The sequence below is a fragment of the Sinocyclocheilus rhinocerous genome, unplaced genomic scaffold, assembly GCF_001515625.1.
Source record: "Sinocyclocheilus rhinocerous isolate Xijiao unplaced genomic scaffold, SAMN03320098_v1.1 scaffold110, whole genome shotgun sequence".
In the NCBI taxonomy this organism is placed as follows: domain Eukaryota; kingdom Metazoa; phylum Chordata; class Actinopteri; order Cypriniformes; family Cyprinidae; genus Sinocyclocheilus; species Sinocyclocheilus rhinocerous.
This window is the reverse complement of record NW_015639867.1, coordinates 313,120-330,746: the sequence shown is the minus strand read 5'-3', so window position 1 is coordinate 330,746 and position 17,627 is coordinate 313,120. Positions and strand designations below refer to the sequence as shown.

General features: G+C 37.2%; 1 protein-coding gene across 1 annotated transcript in view; it reads right to left on the bottom strand.

Annotated features, from left to right (window-relative positions):
• Nucleotides 1-16,657, bottom strand: part of LOC107752233 (vascular endothelial growth factor C-like) — a 35,662-nt gene extending 19,005 nt beyond the window's left edge. Inside the window, exons 1-4 of the mRNA XM_016568150.1 lie at nucleotides 16,111-16,657; nucleotides 5,664-5,874; nucleotides 5,263-5,453; nucleotides 1,832-1,971 (exon numbers count right to left, since the gene is read on the bottom strand). Of these exons, the coding sequence (XP_016423636.1) occupies nucleotides 1,832-1,971; nucleotides 5,263-5,453; nucleotides 5,664-5,874; nucleotides 16,111-16,227 (659 nt within the window). The 5' untranslated portion in view covers nucleotides 16,228-16,657. The remainder of the gene's footprint in view (nucleotides 1-1,831; nucleotides 1,972-5,262; nucleotides 5,454-5,663; nucleotides 5,875-16,110) is intronic.
• Nucleotides 16,658-17,627: the final 970 nt, after the last annotated feature.

Sequence of the window (17,627 nt, the reverse complement as noted above, 5' to 3'; positions counted from 1 at the left end):
GTGTGTGTTCTTGTAATATTTGAGAGAGAAAAACTCTGCAAATCACAAATCCAACCACTGTGTGCACCAGCAGAGTTTTGCTGGCATCTAATGGGGGAAATTTGGTACTGCGCCCAAACAAAATCTTACTGAAAGCTCATTTTTTGAGATATCAACCTCAAATTTGGAATACAACTTGTTTAGATTTATGGCTTTGATTTTCTAGCAGGTATAGAGTTCAACATGTTTCATAAAATATATATTTTATATAAAATATCGTTCATAAATCATTTACATAAACTTAAACCTCTATAACTTTTTTTGGTTTCACTTTTTAAAGTTTTTTTACTTCAACAATAATCTGCCATGGGTCTTCTTTAAAATGAGACCAAACTTAACTCTGTGCTCCTAAGCTTCAAATTTTGATGACAGTTTTTTTGACATTGACATTTTTGTCCACTATGGACCTATGTGTAACTTTTTTTAAGTGGCGCACAAGGGTTAAGGTGTGGTCACATTACTGCATTTTTTATGGAAAATTAGGTCTGTTGTCAATAGTGTAGCGATGTGTGAAGCACAGCTCACACAGAAGTCACTTCCAAACTAAGCAGCTTTTTGTTGGTCAATACTTTCTGTTGGCAACTACATAACCAACTTGGACACATTGCAAAATCTACATGGGGAAATCTTTCACCCTCACTTGAAATTCCCTATCTCATGGATTCCTATTGAAATTACTGGATTTTGTCTGAGAAAATTTGACAATGGTAAATGTCACCGAATCTTTAGCAACATGCTAACTTCATCTAGTCTCTTAACCCTTGTGTTGTGTTCAGAACCCTTTCACACTTACGAGGTTACAGAGCAAAAAAGGCACTCCCTCAAAAAATTGCTTATAAATCACTCATTATGCTATATTATCACCAAATATTGGATTCAATCTTTTTGTCAACTTCTTTTCTTTCATTTAGGACTGGTTTTGTATTTATATTTGCTTCTGATTAATCGTAGGCCTCATTTATCTGAGAGTAGGCACCTAATTTTTTGAGTGAAAAAAGCATTATTTATGAATAATTTTCACAATATTAAATAAAAACTGATGAAAATTTGCACTGTTTATCACACTAGTGTACTTTAATGTTTAATCAGGGAGTTTGCTTTTAAATGCTTTTATTTTGTACAAAATGGCACAAAGTCACACTTGTGGTGTTCCCAGGCAAAAATGACCCGGCCTCAAAAAATTGCTAATAAATCACTCATTATGCTATATTATCACCAAATATTGGGTTCAATCTTTTTGTCAACTTCTTTAACAAGGTGAAAAATCTCCCCCAGAAAAGTATGAAAATTATCAAAATTTTTTTTAGAAGTAGTTATATCCTTTGTGAACAAAGTCACAAAATTTCAGTCCAATGCGATAACATTAACTAGTATTTTCGGGAAAAAGAAAAAATTTTCAGAGCAAAAAGGAACCGAACACCACATGAGGGTTAAGCAGTGTGGAAAAAACCTTCAAAGAAAAATGATAGTTTTTATATTGATCTTCACAATGTCATTCTTATGCGCTGCTTTTTCTTATGGGGCACGACGTGGTGTACTCCACGCGCTTGTGCTACTTCCGACAACAGTACAAATGGATTTGGAACAGACTGCATCAAGCTGTTATGGCGTGATACAATATGACAGTGTGGTACATAGTCTACACTGATATCCTATTCTAACCTCTCAAACATTCAAAGCAACAGAGATAGTACAGACTTAACACATCAAAACCTTTCATCAAATCATCAAAAATCTTCATCACACTTTAAAAATAGCGCTTAGGGATATGTGAAGGAGTGTGAACACTTACTCTGGTAAGGCTCTTCGAATTATGGAGTGCTGCTGTCGGTACAAATCCTGTTTTGACAAACAGCTGCAGGAAGTGTGGTTGGCGAAGCTTATGGTGACTGGCTTGGCCCCATACTTCATAGGAACTGTGATTTCGAACAACTGCAGAATGAAAATGGAAGAATGGTCATATTTTCAATTAAATCAAACTGAGGTAAGATGTGAAACTGCATGAAGGGTTACTTTAAGGAGTTTGCTAGATGTCAAAATGAATTGTGGGCAGTCACTTATACCTAAATCAAGATTAATGAATGGATTTATGTCTAAAGGAGTTGTGCAACTGTGATTGCACAGAGCCCTTCTGCGAAATCAGTGTACAGACACAACCGCAACTACAGTCTGATCAAACTGGTAAGGGGAAATGGGTAATAAGGAACTCATGCAAGATCATTTGCAAGGCAGGCAAATACCGTTAGACCAATAAATCAGAACTTCCTCCTGCTATGAGGAAACATACCAAGGAATTTATGTTGAATGTGCAATTATAAATGGTAGTAACGGGAATGTGCTCCTAAAATGGCCAGATACATATAGTTTTATTTCAATGTTTTTTTTTCATAAATGACAATGAGGAACATTGTTGATTTGTAATGTGCATGATTTTAACTGCCTGTTAGATTGAGAGCACATTAGGAAAGAAGATGTGCTTTCAAAGAACAGCTAAAATCATTATAGGTTCTGACTACAATTCAATTAATTGCTTAAAAGGACATTTTACCCAGAAATTAAAATTCTGTCATCATTTACTCACCCTTAGGTTGCTGCAAATGCATATGACATTATTTCTAATGTGGAACATAAAAGTAGAATTTCTGAAGAATGCTCTGGTCAAGCTTCAAAAGATGACATAAATGCACCATAAAAGTAAAATAAAATAGGTCCATATAAATTGTCTGCTATATTCCATGTGTTCTGATGCCAAACAGCATCAGAATTCCCTGCTAAACTTTCCCCTTCAGTGTTCAGTGGTTAACTCACCACTTTTAGGATACTTTCCTGGTGATATTGTATCTTTTTTAAGTTTGAAGGCTTCAGTTGACGTAATTGTAATTTCATGGAAAAGAACATGGAAAGAAAGTCACACAGGCCTGGAATGACACGAGGCTGAGTCTTAGATGACATAAATTTCATTTTTGGTCTCTATTGTCTTGTCTACTCATCATGCACTCTGTGTAGTCTCTTTGATATGCATACTAGCTGCTATAGACCTAGATACTTCATTCTTTAGAACCAAGGCAGTAAATTATTTTAGCGGGACAAACAAACAAACAAGTTTCCAAAACCTCTGGAATGCTAAACCTCCCACGTCAGCTCCTGTTGGATTAATAAACCACTCTCAAGGCACACATAAATGAATTGTGTTTGATGAGAAAGAGAATTATAGGATGTTACAGTCTCTCCCTGACCCCACTGGTTGGCTCGCTTCACCTCTCCCTTCTTCTATGTGCTAAGTACACAAAGTCATGTAGACATTTTTTAACTGCATAGCTACATCTAAAGACAACAGCTTTACCATTCAAAATCTGTGAAAATATACTGCATTGATGAGCTCAATCCAGACTGCAAAAACAATACAAAGGCACAGTGTAAATATAAGAAAACTATTTTTACTATCTTTAATGGGCCATTAACACATAATATTAATCAAGAACAATGGAACAAATTAACAACCCATCTCTTCTCAGCAAAGATTGAATTGGTGAAATGCAATAGGGTCAAAATCTTTGGAAATACACACTCTTTCTCTTTGATGTTCGCAGGACTCTATAATTTAGTTATTAACTGCTTTTACCAGGACAAGTGATCCCAAAAGCTTCACTTGCTCACCCTGTAAATGTGTCAGCCCACCAGTCTTGATGATAAAAACACTTTACTGCAGTATTAACAGTCTACTAGGCCTAAGTATTACCTAGGTGCAGGTGAAACAAGGGTCAGACGAAACCAAAAGTCCATTTAATATGTTTTCACTCTCTCTCTGAGACTGATGACAAGCTAACATGTTTACTTGTCACAGTTGCTTCACAGATATTTCACTCTTGTAGGCATTTTTAAAGGCTATGTTGTCATTACATTGCATTGTGCTTAATGTAAATAGCTTATCAACACTAATACCAGTAATTCAAATCGCAAGCATGTTCATCTAATGCGTACTTTACTCTTGACCCAGTCATTTCGTCAATGAAACCTGGAGCTTGTAATTCCATAATCCATATCTTACTAAAATGTTTTGAAATATCTTCACATTGCATTTGCTGTTCAGGCTTTGTGCCCAGAATGGGAGTTTTACGTCTCTGGTGCAGTAGCGTGGACATGGAGACCTTGACCTGCTCAGGCGGCTCAAATGGTGGGAGGGCGTCATGGTTTAAATCACACGAGGAGAACCCATTGCCTGCTAAGGTCAGCCCACCCAAAATAAGTGGGTAATTAAAGGAGGCCTTCTTGCAAATAATTCACAGCCATGACCTCCCAACCAAACCCCTGCTTCATTCACAACTCTTTAAATCAAAGCTTAACTGATCATCTGAGTTGTCTACTCTAGGTGTAGGCTTTAAAACAAAAAGCAGATGCTTTTGATTGAAGATTATTCAAGTTTACTATGTTATTACATAGAGGAATGGATTTATATATAAGGTGTTAGTTAAGTGTATGCAGTGAAAAAAATTGCCTGTATATTTATCTGTATTTGATGCAATGGAAAATAATCTGCATCTGTATTCAGACAGAACCAGATGTGAGTGAGGCTTAAACCAAAAGAGTGCTGAACATTATTCCGGACACATTTGAAAACGGCATCTTTGCTACAAAACACTCGCTGTCCACATTACTGATTTCAAGCATTTTCCAAAAGTTTCTCATCTACACTGAAACGTCAGAAAAAAAAAATCTCACTTGAGATGATACAAATCTAACAGACTCAATAAAGTTCTCATGCCATTCTTCTGGCAGATTACATTTTTTTTATCACCTTTGCAGGACTGTGATATGAAGAGTTTATAAAGTAACATATCTTTAGCTATGAAAGTGAATTGCACATAATTGCAGATATCTACCAGTACGATATGCGTAACATGGCTAAACATGCTTAATTTTCCAATACCTTTTCAAACGTGCAACAGTTTGAATGCCTCCATTTTCACAGTCAACACTACAATGTGAAAACAACATTTTCAAATGTATCCACTTGGGAGAGCGCCTTCAATAAGCTCAGTTTTCACAGGATAAAATGCTGCCTCCGTGTGAATGGAAGGCCAAAAAGTGATGTAAAATTTATGTAAAATGAGTGATGTAAAATGAAGCTTAAAAATGAATGTCAATACAGCTCACATTTGGTTCCATCCCTCCTTCACATAAACAAATTTGTGGATGCAGACACAAGCTGAAAGCATCACTCACCGTCTTGCTGATGTATGAAGTGCTCATGTTCTTGCACACTTGATCCTCACTGTTACAGCAGCCCCCACATCTGTAGACAGTCACGCAGGGTGGTTTATAGAAGGTGTTTGTAGCTGCCCCAAACTCTTTCCCCACATCTAAACAAACTTGGCGTGGCATGCACAGGGTGTTTCTCCACTCTGTCTGAATACCTGGAGGAAGCGCAGCAAGACAGGAAGAACAGACACATTAAAAAAGTCCAACAGTGAAATGCATGGATTTGTATGCACTGCAATTATTGCAGATCACGGTCTGACACATTCTTGGCATCCTAAAGAAACTTTGTCTCAGGATTGTCAAAAAGTTTTGTCTGTAAGACAATAATGACAGTCTGTGCTTGTCCTAAATTAATAGTCACTCACTTGTAAAAATTTCAAGATTGATGAAAGCAGCCGCAAAGGAGGCCTCCTCCGACCTTGTTTCTGTGGAGCTGTGATCTCTGTGAGGTAAGCGCGATCCCATCTTGGAACGACACTTCAGCATGCTCCAGTAGCTGGGGTATACTATTCTCATAAGCTCGTCCACGCTACCCGCTGAACGCAACTGCTCCACCAAGTCTGGCTCTGAATGCTCCTGATAAGACAGAGAAACAGAATAAAAGCTTGTCAGCTTATACTATAGGGAATTGTTCCGTTACACAATTCATATTTACTGTCACAGTTCTGTTAACTTTTTCCTTGGGGATGATGCCACAGGTGTCACAAATCAGAAAATTACTCTTCCTTGAGAGAGCTACACCAGAGTAACACTTAAAGATCTTTGTTTATGTTATGTCAGTTTTGGAATGAGCGTAAATGTAAATGAGGGTAAGAGTAAATGATGACAGTGTTTTCATTTTTGCATAACTACCAGCAACACTAGTGTTACACTTACAGAAGAGACTTAAACCAGAGCTAGACATAATGAAGAGGGCTGGATCAATGTGCTGGAACAGAACATTGTCTTTCCACTACAACAATTAAGCATGCCATATTGGATATATCCCAGAGTGACTAAGAGAAATATCTAACTGTTTTTATTGCACGTTCAATCTCTCATTGACTTATAAAAGATGGTTTGGGACTTTACTCACTGAATCATTTGAATATTTGAAAATCTAATCAACGATCATAAACACATGCGATTAACTTTTCCATTGTTTTATTATCACTAGGCAGTTAGAACAACTCCACTTAGGTAATGCCGTTTGCACCTGTTTGTGCATATCCTAAGCAGATGCTTTCTTTCTAATAAAAAGCTATTGATTTAACCGTACCAGTAGCAGTTTATTTTGTGTTTAATCAAGCTGGTACTACAAAACACTGTTTACTCATCAGATGGGGTCTTAAAATAAACAGCTGCATAATCAATCATCAGGTTTTCCATATCATGAATGTGTGGAAAAGAAGTCTGAAACTAAGACACACAAGTCATGCCTTAATTGATGGAATGGTCAGACCTCAATGGTCTCTCGCGACCCAGACAATTGACAGTATTGCTTACTCAGTAAGCCGATGGATGTGATCCAGGGTTGCCTGTGAAGACGGAGCTATGTCAGACACCTCAGCCCACGCAATCAACCCCCCACCCCAAGTCTTGAACTCCCCTTAATCCACAGCAGAATGAGAGTTTGTAAGAAGTGTGAAAACACCAACAGCGTCTGAAAACAGCCCAAAGTCCCTGATGGAAAATGATACTGCTGTCTGGGACATTCCAGGAAACATGCTCAGTTTACCCACATGGCTGATCATGACTGTTGATAAAAACGTGCACCCTCCCCCACTTGTGGAGGTGTTAAAAAAGTGAGAAAACACAATTTGAATTAAACCACAACAGAATTTTGCATTCCTCTTTAATAAGGCCAGTCTTTGTATTGGCCCAGTCTGTATCACTTTATCCCTTCTTGTTGTCGAAATCTCATTAGGCAGATCCCCAAGTTTACAGCAGAGAATTTATTATCTCAAATGGTAGGAAATAGCTTCTCTTACTCTTACATTTTGTTGTAAAACCCATTATTTACATACAATAAAATATGTTGGCTGGGTAAGTGCAAGCAATGATTTTCTAGTCCTCCCGACTTATCTCATTTTCAAAGGAGATCCTCAGAACAAACAAGAGCGTTACAGTTGGACAGTTTGAAAGTATAAACTTGAAGGCCATTTTTCATGATACAGGACACTTTACTTCGCCAAAATCCCACCCTCAACAATAAAAATGTAACCATTTATGTGAAATATGACTTTAAGGCTGCATAGTTTCAAATGTTATCATAAAACATAGCTGAACAAGATTTTAAACCCACATTGTTACCTGCAAACATTCAGTTGCACCGCACACCAAGGAAAATATAGCTCTAATCATGGAAAGAGGAAAAATATAATCCTTATAGGAAATGACTGCTTCTCCCTGCATTGACTGCCTTCTGTTTATTCAGGAAACTCAAATACCACAAAAAGAGTATGAACAAGACTATTGTATGTGGCCTCTTCCATACCTTTGTTTACAGTGATTCCTGAGATAACACATTGGTCTGTTTCCTAACAGAAACAATGGAGACTGAGAAAATGATGTGTGGTGTTCAGCATACAGACACATTCACACGTGAGTCAGTCCCAAACTTCAGGGGATTAACTATTTTTATGTTTCAGTGGCAACTAAAAAAAGAGACTGATGGGAGAATGATACAAATGGGAACCATGAAGTCTGAGGGCACTTCACCCAGAAATGCATTCATTGTTACACTATTGTGGTCTAATTCAAATTATGGATTGTATTACAAAATAAACGCCAGTTTCAACAACAATAACAACAACAATACTACTACTACTAATAATAATATATTATAAATAATAAATAATAAATTATTATTTACTAAATTACTGCATATTTTATCCACATTTGCCTGCCAGTCTCAATGTTAAATTCACATTTAAATTTAATATAAATATTAAATGCAGATTGCATCTTACAGCTTATAGCCATTTTATTACAGAAATAAAATTCTTTAAAGTGAGAATGGCCTCAATAAGGGATTGCATTTGGTTCAGAAGGACAGTGATTCATGGGAAGTGATGAAATGATGACCTGATGATAGATGCATGCAACATCAGTGGTCAGACATGAGGCATATTGTGATGTTAACCAATAATAATAAAAAATCATTCACCTCTAATGCTAGAAAGTATGTCTCATTGAATGAATCACAATAGAAAGCAGCTGGGTTTAACACTTGGAACAGGATGCCATGTCTACTGTAGCTAAAACAAGATTTGATGCCATGCACGGAAGGGATCCCAGTAATGACGATGAACCCATCATGACTGCTATTATTTTAAAGTTCAAACTTGAGTCAACAGTTTGGTGCCAATTATAAAATGTGCATAATTAGACAGAAGGATAATTTTAGACAACCCCAAGGCAACACGCAGTCTCTTGACGGCTTAGTGTTTCCTGAAGCAAACCACAAAACTGACACAATGACAAAAACAACTAGATCCTTTTTTGGCAATGAGGTTAGCGTTTATCCTCTTAGCTGATACCAGCATCCGGAGCTATTTTGGATGAGGTTTCTGGAAGGTACCCTCACTGAATATATTCCTTTAGTCTGAGTCAAAATGCTTCATATTTAGGCCAGGTTTATACAGTTTCATTTCCATTACAGTCACCCCATACTCCTACGCTAAAACCTAATCAAAATGTCAGCCTTCACAATTTCATTTTTTTAGGAGTTCACATTTTCATATACTCTTTAGGTAAAGACATTGCTCGCTGCCAATTACGTAATCAGGCTTTTTTTTTTAATGTACTTGCAAAAAAACAGTTATTTCAAATGTTTTTCAGCAACAAAACAGACCATTTCATTTCATGATTTCTGATTTCTTACACAGATAAATTTATTTAATACCTAACCAGTCTGTAATAAAATAAAACAAGCCTTTTTGATGCTCCAAAGGCCTCTCAGGCAATCACTTGTGGTTTATTATCTATAATGGGCAGTTATGAGATTGTGAAGAGAGGACCAGCCAGTTCTAAAGATTATAATCATAACAGTGGATAACCAGATTGCTTCTGCACACTTACAATCAGTGCTAAATAAATATAAGGCAAAGTTAAAGCCATTATTGTACTGATTTCTACTTTTTTTTTTTAAAATGTTGTCACTGGGGAGCATTACAGACATCATCACAGAGCATCACACATGCTCAGTGAACTCAGGTGGAACATGGCCCCCATCGTGGACACTACAGCAGTGGCACATATGCACAAGAACACATGTTGCATCTGTTCCAGACATACCTTTCATCCTCAGTATTGGACTCCAGAGAGCAGGCTTGAGAATGGCGCTCTGCTCGCTGAACTTGAAGGATGTCCTTGAAGTCTGCTGAGGGCATGTCTGGGGCTACGCATGCCAACACTCAGGTGGAGAGGACGAGGATCTGAGATATCATTAACCCTCTAATGACCTCTTAGAAACCCTAGAACTGACTACAAGCTTTGAGTCTTTGACCTAGGGGAGAACCAGTTCCTTGGAGAATAAGTCTGGCCACAAGTCTGAAGAGTAACTGAGACTCTCTTTGACATCGCAAGCTTCCCACATTTCAGACAAACAATCCTAATCTGTCCTGTTTTCCTGAAGCAATTGAGATGTTCCCCAAGGTAGAGAACTCTACTATAAGCTCATGAATGCTATATTACGGTCTCTCATATGATTTTAAACTAACCGCTGGATTCAGTACACACACTAATGCACATGCATGCGCTCTTGAGACCAGACCATCCGCATGGAAATTATTTTTCCAGTCTTAAGCTTAGTATCTGCTACATCCATTAAGATGACCTAGCAGCACTGGATACAACACAGAGCGGGTAATAAAACAGGACTCTGTCCGTATCCGAATCAGTACATTCAAAAACAATATTTTCTAAAATATAAACAGCTAATAAGCGCCAGTGCAATTGCATTGCACTATTTACACTTTGTTTTGCGCTATTGCTAACTACACAAACACTAGAATTAAGTTGTTTTTGATTGAAATTATATCAGTTTTCACATTCATTTGGCTTTGAATCTCAGCCAAAATGGAAAGTCGTTCTGTGGCAGACCAAGTCATTACATTTTGATAAAAGATTATAAAGGCAAACAATTTGTTTTTGGAAAATTTGGAACAGCACGCACTGATGAATCAAGAACAATAAGACCAGGAATGTGCTTTAGGAAAGTAAACAGTGTTCATTTTGATTTCATGTTGATTTTAAGAAATAATCTAGAGATTGGTCTGAGTCCCATAAGAACCTCTCTTCCTTTTTTAGAAAGAGTTGCTTTCTTGGTCTGATCCGTTTCACGTGTAGAGGCGGGCATGTGTCAGGATGCAATTACTGTGCACTTCTGACGCGTACTTGGTTAAGGTTTCTGTGGTGCAATAAAGTTATTAGCCTGGAGGGTTGCCCACTACTCAATAAGACCACAGGAATATTAGGTATAATGTTCTGTAACCCAATTCTTAAGCTCTCCAAAACATAATAGAGCTGTACACAAAATCCCAATGAAACTCCAAGTAGGCACAAAAAAAAAAGCCACACAGTGGGGGAAGGGGGGATGGCGTTCTTGTTTTGGCATACTTAAAGAATTATATGAAGCAAATATCCTGTCTGAACAGAAACTGTCAAGAACGACATTAGTAAGGTTTAAGCAGAATCCACTCTGCGAGTATTCATATGTCTTGGCATGTGGATTGCACATCTCTTGCAAAGTCTTAAGAAAGCTTAAAAAGGATTAGTTTGTCAAAAAACGAATATTCTGTCACCATTTACTCACTCTCACGTTGTTCCAAACCTGTATGACTTTGTTTCCTCTGTGGAAAGCAACATCAATTAATAAGCTGATATTCCAAGTTGCTCTTTTCCGTACACTGTTTCTGCTTCTAACCTATTTACACTGAATGGAAAAGGGCAGCTTGGGCATACAGCTAAAATATCATAATAAAACTATACAATTTATCTGTAAACTAATGCACTACTCTCGTCTCCATTTTCAGAAGTGATAATATTTGTGCTTCTACATTGGAAGATATATTTGTTTCCGAACAGACTTTTTTCCTGGCCTCAGCCTACATGTGCACTACCTGCTCCTTACTCTGTTTCACTCTGACTAAATCAACGGGTCAGTACACAAAACCTGTTTTATCCTTTAGAGCGGTGATCCCAGGGGTTTAGAAAGATTTCCATTTCCTTTGTAATTCTCTAAATCTTTGTTAATCTGTAAGTCTTTGCTACACTGCAAGTCTTGACTTCTTATTAAGATTTGTGCAAATGATTGCATATCCACTCGTGGGTGATATTTCTTGCTTCTATGGTATTTAAAGGTGTCAATGATGTCCCATCTAAATTTTTATTACAAATAAATCTGCCATTTGGTCTTAAGGAAGGTTTCTGCATGATTGCCCACTGAAGAGTCTGTTTTCAGACTGTTTTATTGTCTACCACCAAGGGCTTAGTCTCCATACTTTAACAATTTATACTCCCAGAGTGGCCACACACTGGCTATAATGTGAGTGATAAGTTGTTTCCTAGAAGGTGGCAAGTAAAAAAGGTTTACTCATTTTTAGTGATCTGGAATTTTCTGATATAACACAGATTCCAATGCTTCTCCTTGCAGACGAAATTACAAAAGCAGTCTGAGATCTGAATAAAAAGTGTCAAACACACACAAAAAAGTCAACCAGATGCTTCAGGCACACTGCTGGGCCCAGTCAGAGCTGAATTCCTCTGCTGAAGGGGACTGAGACCTACAGCCAGTTTACAGACAGCACAGAAAGAAAGAGACAAACGGTAACCTCAAAGTTACAGCTGCTCAAACTGAATGTACGATTACTACAGAACTGATGTACAAACTAAAAAGTATCTGTGTGCTCCTTTATCTGTCCATGAGAGTGTCACTGTATGAGGAGGGGAATTTAATTTGGCTATCCTTAACAAATACCATTATTAGGACAAAAGTTATACTCTCAGAAAAAAAGAGGCACAGAAGCTGTCACTGGGGCAGTACCCTTTCCAAAAGTAAATCTTTGTACATTATTTACACCTAATACATTAAATTAGTCCTAAAAGTATACATATTAATACCTAAATGGTAAATATTAGTACATTTTTAAAGGGTTAGTTCACCAAAAAATGAAAATTCTGTCATTAATTACTCACCCTCATGTCGTTCCAAACCCGTAAGACCTTCGTTCATCTTTGGAACACAAATTAAGAAATTTTTGATAAAATCATACGTACGCTTTCACTGAACGTAATCAGCGTTGTTTACGTTCAGTAGACAGCGCACACATGCTGAACGTAAACAATGCTGATTACGTTGATTACGTTCTGGGGTACTCTCCAAAATGGCGGAAAACGGTAACCTCGGGGAGAAGAATTGTTGAATACATTATGTTATTATTGTTTTTCTTTGCGCACAAAAAGTATTCTCGTAGCTTGATAAAATTACGGTTGAACCACTGATGTCACATGGACTATTTTACCAATGTCCTTCCTACGTTTCTGGACCTGGGAACATTGCAGTTGCATTGCTGTCTACGGAGGGTCAGAGAGCTCTCAGATTTGATCAAAAATATCTTAATTTGTGTTCCGAAGATGAACGAAGGTCTTACGGGTTTGGAACGACATGAGGGTGAGTAATTAATGACATAATTTTCATTTTTGGGCGAACTAACCCTTTAATGGTACTGACAGTTTTTATACTTACTTTTAGGCCTCTAACACTAGCTTGCACTATTCTTTTTCTATTCTATCTGTTTTCTTTCTATTTATTACATAATAAATAAAAAAAAACTTGCTACGTGTGCTGAGACTTGTTATAGTACTTGCATACCATTGCTCTTTTGTTGATTTTGATTGCTTCCATTGTCCTCATTTGTAAGTCGCTTTGGATAAAAGTGTCTGCTAAATGACTAAATGTAAATGTAAATATACATTTCATTCCTAGAAAAGATATATAAAAAAAAGTTGCCAAAAGGCTAAAATCTATGCTGTCACTTAAAGTGTGCACTGAAAAATGTATTCCATTAAGAAATCTTTCAAGCCTATATGAACCAATTAGGCAACAAGTGTCTATATTAAACAAGCAAAACTCACTTGCTAGATTTTCGGAAACAGTTTGTAGTGATGTTTAATTTATGGAAAGTCTAACTAATAATAAAAATAAAACATAAAATTTATATAAAAGATATAAAAAAATTGATTTAAAAAAATATTAAATCTAAACTGACATGAAGCCTTAAACTATATTAAGCCTTTTATACACGTGTACAGTAAGCGACGCCACTGCAGCCTCATCTAAAAGAACTGAGAATTGAACTAAACCTCACATCAAATCACCCACTCATTATTTCATTCAAGAACTATGCTGTACTTCCTAAAAACACTTTGAAGCCTTTCAACCATGTCAGTCCTTTACTAATGTACAGCATTGTACAATAAAAATAGGTTTTAAGAAGTAACATCTATTGAAACACCCCATTTGCAGTAGTTGCCTAATTCAAAGAATGGTTGAACTGCTGACCTCCCCAAAGATGAGACGTCTTCTTGCTTATGTCATCAAGACGTCTGACTTTCCCTGCCCCCCAGGTGAAAGCTCCTCTAAAGTTGTGAAAGTGTTGAAAGGTGGATGTGCTATATCTGAAGTTAAAGGATGAGCAGATCTGGCAGGTGGATTGGCTATTAGAGTAGAAAAGATAAGAGAGGCAGATGTGGGTAATCTGTTCCACCTGTGCTAACTTTCCTACCTGGGAAGTACACATGACCACACACTCACACAGGAGAAGACGTCCCTGGGGAATCCCTTAGTTATCACCAAAGGGCAGAAATAAATAAGCATTGTTTGGAAAAGTTATTTTCCTTCTAGCTGGAGGTGCTTTATCATGGGTGGTTTATTCTCAGGCATTCATCACTAACAGTAAAGACACTCATACCGACTGAAATATAATACTTACTTAAACCAGAGTGTCTCAAGAGACTTGCAACATAGCAGCTAATAATATAAAATAGGCATTCCTAAAGCAGTCAACATCCCTGTTAAAAATGATGGAGTTTCTGTAAAGCCACATGATGAAACCAAACATCAGTCCCAATGAATGAGGTCAAGACTGCAGCAGAGCCATTAAGACTACAAATTAGTAGTCCCAGCACCTTATGTGTACTCCCTAAACACCCACATTTCCCAGGTGACCCCTTCAGAAAGATAGTCTTACTTGACAATAACTCTCTCTACATGCACAACCCTCATGATTTACATTTAGAATCACAATTACTCATGAATTACAGGACAGCTTTGCCAAACAGATGAGAGATGGCCATGATGGAAAAGTCCAAGGGAGAGAACTAAGGTCAGTATATTAGTCGAGCGCTGACTGATGCCCAATGAGTTATTAAGTCACCCATCCCATACATTCATATTGCATACAGCCACATGTGCAATTACGGAACAATTATTCAATTCCATGGCATAAGCACAAGACAAATATCCCCCAAGTGGACTGAAAATAAACCATTAGAAATTCAGCAGCTTTTTTATGTTGCTGTCGCACTTACAATTAACTTTCCCTACTCTTAGTGAATTCCAGCTAAATGAATCTTAATAACCATTGAATTTCACTGTGACCCAAAGGAGTTTAAAATAGAGAGCAGTGAAAACAAAGCAAGTCTAATTTTAGGCAATCATGATTAGTGTACAGCCCATGTCGCACATTACCAATGGGAATCATTTCAAGATCTTGTCAAAATGTCCACATTGCTGCGTGTAGCATATGGTATCATTTATACACTGCACATAGTAAAATTCCAAAGAGTCCACTGCTGCTGTATATGAAAAGATAGAATGTTGTGTCAAAGTAATCATGTATAATGGCTGTGCAAGCCAAAAGCAGTACAGAGACTAAGAACTAACAGACATATCCTCTCTTGTGTGCAGACAGGTCACTTTGGAGCTCCTGAGGTAAGAAGAGATACTAAAATGAATTGCACCAATTGAGTATATTGATCATGATGTACATGATCAAATTAGAATGTTTAAAATCATAGCTCTTTCTCTCTTCTTTCTTTCTTTCTTTCTCAGTGGGGTGACAGAAGAAACAGAGAGAAACTACTTCTGAAGTTGTTGACCCAATGACACCTGCTTCTACTTTTTATGGCAATATAATTGTGCTCTCAAATAATTTCCATTTTAAACCAGTGATGTGTGAATGCACAATTACAAAAAATATATAAATTGTCCCTTTTACTTCAAATGTGAATCATTTCCTATCTTTTGTTCCAAAATGATGCTCAGATGTTAAATAGATGAAAATGGTGAATATTCTAGAGGTACACTGTTTTCAACAACCCTGTTAAATTTGAACACCAATACAAAAAAGAGGGCAGTCATATATAATGATGAGTAAGGTCAAAGGTAAGCACCATGTGACATCATACCCTAAACCATTAAAAGCTTTTAAAGATCTGCCCAAGCTTTAGAGTTTGAAATACCTTTTTGAATTATACACATTTCATTCACATGTTTCTGCAAAGGTATCTTAATAAAATGAATCAGGATATAAATCTTGGCTGAGTTCTACAACAATCTAGTCACCACCAGTGCCAGTGATGTTGACTGCTGATATGTTGCCTCAATGCTCCAAGCAGTAATACGAAGTTTTAAAATAATTTTAGAAACATGTATTATGAGTTTCCTTTATGCTAAATAAAGGGCAACAGATCATTACCAATAAATAATGCCTTAAACCAATTTCTCTACTTTTAATACGACGTGGAAATGAGCTTGCCGGTGCTTACCATGGCATCCCCTTGATCTTGGTCATAATCATAATCATAGTAGTCGTGACTTGACTCCAAAGCAAGGTTTTCATAAATCAATGCGAGACAGAAAACAGAAATTCCAAATAAGTGCATTTTAGAAGAAGAAAAAAATCTCTGAAGTCTGAGCAGAGTCTGTTGGAAGTTCTTCTTTTTTCAGCTTTCAGCAGCAGGTTTCTAGAAGACTCTGTCCTTACACTAAAATAACACCCATGTATACATCCAACATTTTAAGAAGGCACTTCGATACTGGTCCATGGAACGCACTGTGAGCTCGTCCCTTCACAAACGGCTGTGAACATCCACTCCGTGCGAAGATATTGTGGAAGTGCGCGGAGCGCTCAATGGCATGTTTTATGCAATTTCACGCTGTTACTTTGGATCCTTCTCCCTCCCCCTCTCCGTTTTCCCCCAGCCTGCCTCTCCGTTCGCCGTTAGACACATTCCGAGATATCAAGAGAGGAATATGAGTCGTGGCACGCGCGCTTTCTCAGGTGTCAACTACAGCACGTCAAACGCATTGTGTAAACGCACAAGCGCACTGAAAGAACCTATACAGTTGCTGCTTTTTTGTGTAAGGTGAAAGGTCAAATAAAGGAACAGTTTATCCCAAAATGAAAACTGAGACATCATTTTCTTACATTGTTTTTTATTTATTTTTTTATTTATTTTTTAATGCAATGGAACGGGGACAGGGGCATTGATGCTTCAAAAACTGACGCAAGAGCAACGTAAAAGTAGTTAATGTGACTATTGTAATTATTGTGTGCATTGTAATTATTGAATTAACAACTGTAAACCTATTCCTATGTTTAAAAAAATATACAAATTTAGCCTACAACTTGTTGACAATTAAGTTGTTTGCTGCAAACTCAATTTAAACTGTTAAAAATATAATTATAAATAAATACAATAAATGAAAATAATAAATAAATAAAAATAAAAACAATTAATAATGCAGGCTGATTTATGGACGGTTATTTGGGCCTCTCTGATTGGGACTGGGTTAATTGGGATGACTGTCAAAAAGTGGAACAGTTTACCTGAATTCACCCTATGCGAAATGAACTGCTTTGGGGAGGTTTTAATTCGGTTGGAGGGTTCTTCTTCATAGGGGGTTTTAGTCCTCATGTTCAGTGAGTGCTCTTCTAATGCTGTGGAATGCAAGTCCCACTCGAGTTATTGTGTTCCATTCACCGCTGTCAAATGGTCGCATTTAATTTTGTGATCTTCTCAAATACTACTTTAAGTAGCAGGCTAAACATGCACTCTCAAATGCATTCAGTGTTAACACTAAAGGTCTAGTTTGAATAGGCTCAGGGCTAATGGTTTGTGAATGATAACCTAATTAGCCATGACACTACTGAATAATTCAATGTGAAAATACCTGATAATGCACATTTGATCACTGGGGTTGTTTTCCAGGGGACTAGACAGAAAATGTTGCTTTTGTTTGCTATTAAATTAAACAATCTATAACAATAAATGATTATACC